Source organism: Berghia stephanieae, chromosome 10 (genome assembly GCF_034508935.2).
Source record: "Berghia stephanieae isolate SIO BIC M18660-M18661 chromosome 10, UCSD_Bste_1.3, whole genome shotgun sequence".
NCBI lineage: Eukaryota > Metazoa > Mollusca > Gastropoda > Nudibranchia > Aeolidiidae > Berghia > Berghia stephanieae.
The window spans coordinates 38,638,792-38,648,791 of NC_088369.1; the positions used below are offsets into that span (position 1 = coordinate 38,638,792).

The window sequence follows — 10,000 nt, forward strand, 5'->3', positions numbered from 1 at the left end:
CAAAAAAAATATTTCCATCTTTTTTGTTTTCAAAACAGATTGACCTTTTCATTACAATAAGAATAAATAGATTTTTTTAAATATTACAATTATTCTTTGTATCAATCTGATACATTAAAAAAATCAGGACATTGGGAATTGAAATCTTTGTTATTTTATCAAGGAGAAAGTATTGGAGAAATAAAATATATAGAGGATTTTAAAATCCTGGGAGGGAAAAACGTTTAACAGTTAATCAAGTAGTAATTATGGTGGTGGCAGTAGTTATAGTAAGGATGATGATGATGATGATGATGATGATGATGATGATGATGATGATGATGATGATGATGATGATAACGATGATGATGATGATGATGATGATGATGATGATGATGATGATGAAATCCTGACCTGGCTAGAATCAGATTCTGGTTGGGATTGTTGGTGCCAGCCCCCGTGGGACTCCATTTGATAGTGTAAATCTCTTTCTCGTGGGCCTGTAAGTCGTGGACCCACGTGTCATGCTTCATGCTCCAGATCTGGTTGACGGAGTGGGATTGGGGGTGAGGGGGTGGGGGGGATCAAAGGGAAGGACATGATGTGTAATGTGTTCAGCGCTGGAAGACTCATTTTTCACAGAGCTCTTAAAATTATTGCATTTTACGGCTGTTTTAAGTGTTATGTCAAAAGATTTCAAGGCCCGACTGACAGGGACCCGCGCCCAATGAGGACGCCGCTGAAATACAACCAGACCATTGGTTTCTTCAGCGCCAACCATACAGATACAGAAATTGGGCAACTTGAATTCTAATCCATTTCATAAATTAAAAAAAAAAAAATTCTAAAAATATTTATGCAAAAAAAAAAAAACAAAAAAAAAACATGAATTTGAGCCAAATAATTGATTGTTCATATGTTTTCATAAAGACAAAATATCACCTTTATTTCAAAGTGTTTAACATAAACTAAATTAAATGGGGGCAGAGTCCGGTAATCTACAAAAAAAAAAACCCAAATGTCTAAAATTAGTTTCGGTAAGTATATTGATCAAGCCATCCATCCAAACCGTCTTCACTATTCTCCTCTTTAACAATATTTTGGGGTTTTTCTTTTTTATAAACAGATTTAACTCCCTCGAGTTCATATGCATGGAAAATCGAACAAATTTGTTTGATTTTCAATGAGGGTGAACTCGAGAGAGTTAACAGCACTAGCGAAATTTTTGGTCACTTCAGTGACAGTAAAAAGGGAATGCTGGGATTGTCATCAAAAAGACGATCAATGTTGAAGAAGTATTCATTTTCAGCACGAAAGACACGTTTCGGGAATGACACCAAAAAAATCACACATGGTTTGTCCAATCAAATTCTAATCCCTTATTTATTCATTTATTTATTTATTTACTACTCATTTATTTAGTTATTTATTATATATATACTTTATTTATTTATTTGTACAATCAAATTCTTATCGCTTTGAGATAAACATTTTGCTTACATGATTATTTAAAGTGTTTGAACAGTTTTTTTTTTAAACGGGGGTCCCGATAACTCAGTTGGTAGAGCACTCGCTTCACACGCAAAGGGACGGAGATCGATCCTGGGTGCAGTCGAGATTTTTTGCTAACCCCTCTGTCCACCCAGCAGTGACTGGGTAGCTGGGTCTGTTAGATCTGGTGGAAAGTACTTTGCGACAGACTAGCGTCCTATACAAAGGGTAGCTAGCAAGCAATGGCTTTTGTCCATTTCATGCTACAGAAAGCAGGATAAACAAAAACAAACAAAAAATTAAACATTTTTTTTTAAAATAAAGAAGAAAGAAAGAAAGCGGGTGCTCTATGGCCTCTATGATGTAGATAATTTCAGAAAAGCAAATTTTACTAAACTTTTTTGGACCAACATGGTTTGTTACTATCACCACCGTAATAGACTAGAGATAAATAAATAAATAAATTTCAAAAGGTAGAAGAAAATAATAGTAATAGTAAGCAAGTCTTATTACCTTCAGCGTCATGTCGTCTGAACACGATGCCAATAACTGGCCTTGGGGGTCCCACTTGATGGCGTTTACCTCATTCTGTTGTTTCAAGGGCAGAAAAAGATAGGTTTATGTCAAAACATTCATTAATTAATTGTTTCTTTGACAGGCTAACTGACTGACTGACATCATATCTCATTCTGTAATTCATGAACAAAAATTTATAATTTGCAAGTTTTTTTTCTCTTTTGTTTGTTTGGGGGTTGTTTTTTTTTCTTTTTCAGTTGTGATTTTTATTTGTTATTTTCTTTTTTAATGATCACTTTCAAATGTTACAAATCAAAAGAGTAAAATTAATTTTTTTTCTTTTTCTGAAATATTAACTACTTAATTATTTCAATGCCCTGCATGAAAACCATTCATTCAGCTTCCAGAATTGCCAAAGATTATCAATGGCAATGACACATCAAAAAAACAACAACTATCCAATAAAAATGCCTAATTCTGACAGGAGACAATAAAACCACTATTGTCCATAAGATCGTTATAATGTCTGTATTCGTTTTAAAAACTTTTCACAGTGGTATTTGGAAGGAGAGCATTTTTTTGTTTTAAATTCCACAAACATTTAGAATTAAATTTGAAAAAAAAAAAGAAAAAAAGAAGACCAAAAAAAAAAAAACAAAAAAAAAAAAAAAACTAATTTTAATTTGTCAGAAATTGGTTGATCTCAGAATGCAGTGAAAGTAGTGATTCATTGTTTCGCAGGGTTAAATAATGAAAGATGAACCAAAAACTGACGATCTAGCATCAAAATTACAGTTAGTTACAGGAGTCGATACTCCGTCAATACCATCAATTTTCGGAACTTTTGAGAAACTGTTTCAGCTACTTTACTGGAGCTAGATCGCCAGTCTTTGGTTTATTGTACATGCCCGAAACCGACCAAAACAATTTCTTGCTTTGTTTTTTTTTTTCCAAATAACTTAAAGATAACAAGTGTGTATGAAAGGTGCCAGACAAGGCAAGAAAGAAAAATAGAAAGAAAAATGAAAAGAAAAAAACATGGTGGATGTAAACACATTTACATCCAAATAACTTAGCACTGGAGTATTTTTGTCGTGGCGATTGACACGAAATTACCTTTTGACACAGCCAGTCTCAATAACCTAAAAACGCAGCCTAGACTAGATTAGATATAACATACCATGTGTCCCTGGAATGTTTTGACAGGTCTGGTGTCCCCAAGACGACACACGTGAATGCATTGATCTGTGGAACATGATGCAAATGCTGTGTTGCTCTGCCAGTCTACGTCTAGGGCAGGTGCTGAAAAAGATGAGTTTTTAAAAAAATTATTTTTTTTTTATTTAAAAAAAAAACAACTTTACTCTTTCCTTGCTGACCATTTTCAGAATGTTTTCACTCAAAATGTCACACATAAAAACATCAAAAATTGAATTTTCACACTCAAAATCAATAACAATAAAAACATACTATACATAATTTCGTGCAGCAAAATAAGCTTGCTAAAACAGAATCAATTTCTAAAAGATATACCAAAGATTTTGTTTTTTCCCAAATTTTGTAATGTACAACAACAACAAAAAAAAATTAAAATCCTTCCTCACCAGAATGGAAAGCAAATTGCTGAGTGCAGCTCCCCGTGTTTGCGTCCCATATAATGGTTGTCTGTTGAAAAATAAATTAAAGTTGAGGGAAAGGTTAAAAAGCATAGAGGTGATGATGATGATGATGATGATGATGATGATGATGATGATGATGATGATGATGATGATGTCATAATTTTTAAAAATATATATCAAGAAAGAAAAAATCTGTACCGACAAAAAATTCATATTTCCATTATTTTTTCGATACAAAGTGACCTGTGAAACCGACATTGCTTCTTTCAACTTAAGTAAACATCTACTTGTGAACAAAAATAAACCTACAAATTTTCTTTGGAGTAAAATTGGAAAGAAAATCTGAACTCCTGAGATATATCTGAATTTGACTTAATATAGTCTCCAAAATTCTAGCAGATCCTGTTCAAAGGATCACAAGCAATTTTTTTCAGATTCCATTCAGCTAATTGCTAGAGCTACAGATACTAAGGACTAACTAAATAAACCCCATTGGTTCCAATGGCCCTAATCATCAATAAGGGTTTAGATTACACCAACCGGAAGTGCTGTTATCCCCAAAAAATTTGAACCAAGTTTTTTTTCCCATGATAACCCACAAAACTGTAATTTTTTCTAACAGTCAAAAATACAAAACAACAATAATATGCTTTATGAAATCAATTGAATTAGGAGTGAACATCATAATACCACCATGTTTACATCCACCATGTTTTCATACACCATGTTTACATCCACCATGTTTTCATCCACCATGTTTTCATCCACCATGTTTACATCCACCATGTTTTCATCCACCATGTTTACATCCACCATGTTTTCATACACCATGTTTACATCAACCATGTTTTCATCCACCATGTTTACATCCACCATGTTTACATCCACCATGTTTAAATCCACCATGTTTTCATCCACCATGTTTACATCCACCATGTTTTCATACACCATGTTTACATCCACCTTGTTTACATCCGCCATGTTGACATCCCAACATGGAATTTACCAACTACTACTGTCGGATTTTTGTATTCCAAGATACAAATGTATAAATAAAACAATCTACTCTAAAAATCTCGGCTAAAATCAAGCGACTGGTATGTACGGCGATCCATAGGTCTACAATGAAGAAACATAAATAAAGACTCACTTTGTCAACACCAGCACTCAATATGTAGTTTCCTCTTTTGTTCCACTTCAATGCAAATATGGGACCTTTGTGTTGGCCTAAAGTGTTTACTAGACGACCTGCAATTTAAAAAATAAAATTTAAAAAAATTTTAATCACACAATAAACAATGTTTTTTGGGTGTGCATGTGTGTGTGCGTTTGTGTTTGCATGTGTGTGGTGTGTGTGTGTGTGTGTGTGTGTGTTTATGTTTGTTTGTTTGTACCTGCAATTTTTAAAAATAAAATTTTAATCGCACAATAAACAATGTTGTTTTGGTGTGCATGTGTGCATGCGTGTGTGCATGTGTGCATGTGTTTATGTTTGTTTGTTTACCTTTGTTTTATTATAGTTGTGATTTACATTATAAATTGTTCATTTTGTTTGTATTGGAAGTTCCGGTAGACCACTCGCATCACAAACAAAGGGGAATGATATAAATCCTAGGTGCAGTTGAGGTTGTTTTTTGTTTTTTTTATCTCTCACAGCCTTGTTCACAAACAAGTTGTTGGGAAGCTGGGTCTGTTCAATTATTAGGTGGAAAGTACTAAAAATAGTACTATGACTATACTACAACAAGAATCTCAAGAACAAAAATCTTTAAGGTTGATAATGTTTGTTCTTATGTTTTTAAGGGTTTTACGGCGCTTGCAACACATTTAGGTTATATCAGCACCAGTAAAAAGGAAGAAAATGGGATAGTAAAAAGTTCTAGAATTACAATTAAAGCACCCAAGAAAAAGTAAGACAGGGGAACTGGGAACAAATAGGGATCAGATGTAGATTCCAAGGGCATATAACCAATGTACTTAGTTTGAGATCACCTCATCTGGACACAAGCACAAAATCCAACAAAGAGGAATACACTCAAATGCTTACATCATACATTCAAATTAACAAATGTAATAATACATAAGGTTGATAAAAAGAAAAAGAAATGTAATTCGATTCTCTATTCCTTTTGTAGAAAATGCGGTTTTGGGGGTTTATTATTTATTTTCTTTCAATTCCTTCATCTCCTCTCTCCCTCCATTCATGCACTATCTATTTATCTATTTGTCAATGGATGCTGTATGTTCGATTTGTGTGCAATCAACAGCATGATATTCCTCTTCTAAAAAGTTAATTAGCCCTTATTCATCCATTTAAATTCATGGATGAAAAATAGCATGAAAGTAAGTAAGAGGAACTTTTTACATAAATATTATCAATCGATAATGTTCGATAAATAATGTTAATCTTAAAATCAGAGAGAGGAGGAGGAGAGGAGAAGGAAGAGGAGAGGAGAAGTAGAAGGAGAGGAGGAGGAATAGGAGGAGGAATAGGAGGAGGAGGAGGAGGAGGAGGGGAAGGAGGAGGAGGAAGAGGGACAGGAGGAGGAGGAAGAGGAGGAGAAAAAATATAAAACCAACAAACCATCTATACTCCATATTCTGGCAAACCCATCATAAGACCCAGTCGCCAACAGAGACCCATCACACTGGGAAAGAAGAGAGAGCAAGAGGAGGAGAGGAGAAGTAGGAGGAGAGGAGGAGTAGCAGGAGGAGGAGGAGGAATAGGAGGAGTAGTAGGAATAGGAGGAGGAGGAGGAGGAGGATGAGAAAAAAGAGGAGGAGAAAAAATATAAAACCAACAAACCATCTATACTCCATATTCTGGCAAACCCATCATAAGACCCTGTCGCCAACAAAGACCCATCACACTGGGAAAGAGAAGGGCAAGAAAAAGTTAAAATTTAGAATCTTACACAAACTTATCTGTTATTCGCAATAAATGTTAAAATATGCATTTTCTTTCCATAAAATCCAATTTTTAATAATATTTTTTCAAAAGAGCATGTACAATCCAAAATTAAAATTTTCTCAATGTATATTCAAGCCTCACTCGGTGCATAGTTGAGTCCTTGGAAAAGGCTCTTTACTCACATTCTCTCATCGTACTCGGGTGTAAAATGAGTACCTGGCCGTTAACAGGCATCAATTTCCATCCTAAATGTTAAGTGTTGCTGTTGGCCAGGAAACCCCCTATAAAGCGCTTTGAGCGTGTTTAGTGGATATTGCGCTATATATAAAAGCTCAATATAATAAAGTTTCTCATTTCAAGGCCTGCTGACTACTACTACTACTCACCACCCAGTCTAGAGATGTGATTTCTTTATTACTGGGCACCTCGGTGCCTCCCTTCTGAATACAATGTCTGAGGACTAGCTGATTGGCGCTGGTACCTAGCCGTTAACGTTGTCTCAGTCCGAAAAAATTATAATATCGCCTAAAAGACGTTGTGTCCCGTCCTAAATGTTAAGTGTTGCTTTGGCCAGGAAAAAGACTATGTTTACTTGAAATAAGAGGCCACATACAGTCTTTTTCCTTAAGATGGCAGCCCTGTAAAGCGATTTGAGCATGTTTAGTGGATATTGCGCTATATATAAAGGCTCAATATAATAAAGTTTCTCATTTCAAGGGCTGCTGCTACTAAACTACTACTCACCACCCAATCTAGAGATGTGACGTCTTTGTTACTGGGCACCTCGGTGCCTCCCTTCTGAATACAATGTCTGAGGACTAGCTGATTGGCGCTGGTGCCGCTCTTGTTGTCATTCATGTTCCAGATACGGGCTGTCGAGTCACCCGACCTGGAATGGTGGAAGGTGGACGAACAAAGACAATCAGCGTCAGATCAATTATCATCACAGCATAAGAAAACTGAGACACAGCTCTACCATTAACAATTTAGTTAGTTTATAAACAACAATTTTTTAATGTTTTATTTTTCTTCTTCCCTAGCTCTTCTGTTAAAATTGTTAAGTTTATAAACAGTTTTATTTTTTTTAATTATCTTTTTCTTTTCACAAAAGAGAGCTCTACTTCTGTTAACAGTTTTTACAGTTTATAAACAAAAAATCTTTTTAAAATTTTCATATTTTTTTCCCCAGACACAGCTCTACTGTCAACAATTCTGCTACTTTATGAAGGATAACGATAACACATCCCTTAGTTGTTAAGTTTTACGTAAGAATCAACATAGACCCTACCATAGAAAAATCAAGTAATTACTGTAATCAATCAATTTATTGATAAAAGTTAAAAAGACATTCTTGATTGGTAGAATAGGTAGGTAGGTAGGTGTCTTTTCTTCTCTTGTGCGGCTATGTGGTTTTGTGGTATGACACTCGCTTTCAGATCGGAAGGTCCTGGGTTCGAGCCTTGCTCGGTGCATAGTTGAGTCTTGGAGAAGGCTCTTTACTCACATTCTCTCACCGTACTCAGGTGTTAAATGAGTACCTGACTGTTAACAGCGTTGTCTCTGTCTGAAAAAAATTGCAATATCGCCTACCAGGCGTCATGTCCCATCCTGAATGTTAAGTGTTGTTGGTCAGGGAATCCTTGTAAAGCGAATTGAGCATGTTTAGTGGATATTGCGCTATATAAAAGCTCAATTTAAAAAAAAAAAAGAAAATTTCTCTACTTACCCAGAGGCCAGGAGGTCATTTGTGGGGTTCCAAGCACATATGAAGACTTCTGAGGTGTGACCTCGTAAAACTGTGGATTTGTTGGAAGGGATATCGACGGCACCGTCCACCTCCATGTTCTCACTGTGGTTGTCTGGAAGTCAAAAAGTTTACAATAATGAATGAATACAATCAGCTTGCTGACATGTTTGCCTAATCTGGACTTTTTCAAAGAATAATAGAAATTTAAAAATCAGAATTTGGCAAAAGAAAACAAGAAAACAAAAACAAATGAATAACTTTTTTTTTTTTTTAACTTCTGAATATACTGATAATTTATGTGTATAAGTTACACTAGAAATGCGGAATACAGACTTGCCAATCGTTCACATTCCAAAAGTGGAATCAGAACGCCTGAAAATAGGAATTCGAGACCAAAAAAAATAGGAATTTCACCTTTTTTACACCCCCCCCCCCCCCCCCCCCCTCTCATAGCTCTTTTTTATTCTTACCATTATCATCAGTTTTTGAAAATCGGAATTTTAGAGACTATGGCGGATTGTACAAAAAGGAAGAGTGAAAATAGGAATGATTCCGCCAAAAGCAGAAGAGTTGGCAGGTATGGGAATATTATCTTGTATTTGCAGGATTTGGGGATCAAGGGCTGTTTTGAGGGATGATTCGGCAAAATATGGGATGGTAGGCATGCTTGTAAGTATCACGAGTGTATTCTGCAAAAGTGACCAAAAGTGGCTGGTGATATTTTGCACGTGTTCCACTCATTATACGCGTTAAATATACAGAGATTTGCCTTTAAAAACATCATCAGCTGAACTATGCAGGGAAATCAATACGTCCAAATCAATCGTTCTGACAGCCAACTGGTAAAAGTGAAAGTTTCCCAAAGACCTTCTTGTTTGTTTTTGTCAACAACCCCTCGGGGTGTGTTATGGGTGGGATTGTAAGAATTTTCTCCCTCGCATGGGGTAGAAAGTCCCTTATCTATGCCATAACAATATCGGGCCCGTTGTTGATTGGAAGCAAGTAATGAGTAATCTTAAAACTTTAATAAAACCCATTAACTCACTCTCACTCAACCCTAACACCGACTTTATGACTATATCCGTAGTTTACCCGGTGTTACTTTTACCCCATGCCTTTTTATTACATTTTCTGAGACAAATTATAGGCGTAGTATCAAAGCTAATGTTTTTTTTTATTTTTACATGTTAATGGTGGTTGAATAAAACTATTATGGGCACGTGCTTATTTTTAATACATTTTTTCCAGTCTTGAAAAGTAGCAAAAATCACTGGGATTTAGTGAGTTAAGAACCATTATCACATTGTCAATATAACTTATAAATACAACCAAATAGGATGTAGCATTTTACATATCCGATAGTGTACGAAAAAAATATCCAATTACAATAATGAAAAAAAACACAATTAATTGCAGTAATTAAATTAAATAGATAAAATAAGACGCGTCCAACGTGAACTGGCAGTCACGTGATTCTTCTTCATTCGTGCTCCAATTCGGAATAGGATTCAACAGTCATAACGTCACTTCCCTCCTAATGACACATAGTAACTTAGTAACTGGTTCTAAACTATCGGAACAATGGCAGACGCCCTTATGAAATACTACTCCAACGAGCATAAAAGTGTATTCAGAGGAGAGAAACATTATAAATATGATCATGCTTTGACTTTTATACATTCTGATTACATGGCATGTGAAAAAGTTCTAGCCAGCATGAAGAATAAAAAAAAGTAC

At 35.3% G+C, this 10,000-nt stretch overlaps 2 protein-coding genes across 5 annotated transcripts in view; one reads left to right on the plus strand and one right to left on the minus strand.

Annotated features, from left to right (window-relative positions):
- LOC144981101 (uncharacterized) overlaps positions 1–10,000 on the plus strand; it is an 860,429-nt gene that overhangs the window by 461,199 nt on the left and 389,230 nt on the right. The window lies entirely within an intron of this gene.
- Positions 1–10,000, minus strand: part of LOC144981097 (F-box-like/WD repeat-containing protein TBL1XR1) — a 65,350-nt gene that overhangs the window by 4,026 nt on the left and 51,324 nt on the right. For all 4 annotated transcript variants that reach the window (XM_078929221.1, XM_078929220.1, XM_078929222.1 and 1 more), the window contains 8 exons: positions 8,243–8,375; positions 7,261–7,405; positions 6,412–6,475; positions 4,756–4,853; positions 3,591–3,651; positions 3,167–3,288; positions 1,984–2,058; positions 394–521 (listed from right to left, as the gene is read on the minus strand). In XM_078929221.1, coding sequence (XP_078785347.1) covers positions 394–521; positions 1,984–2,058; positions 3,167–3,288; positions 3,591–3,651; positions 4,756–4,853; positions 6,412–6,475; positions 7,261–7,405; positions 8,243–8,375 — 826 coding nt within the window. The remainder of the gene's footprint in view (positions 1–393; positions 522–1,983; positions 2,059–3,166; positions 3,289–3,590; positions 3,652–4,755; positions 4,854–6,411; positions 6,476–7,260; positions 7,406–8,242; positions 8,376–10,000) is intronic.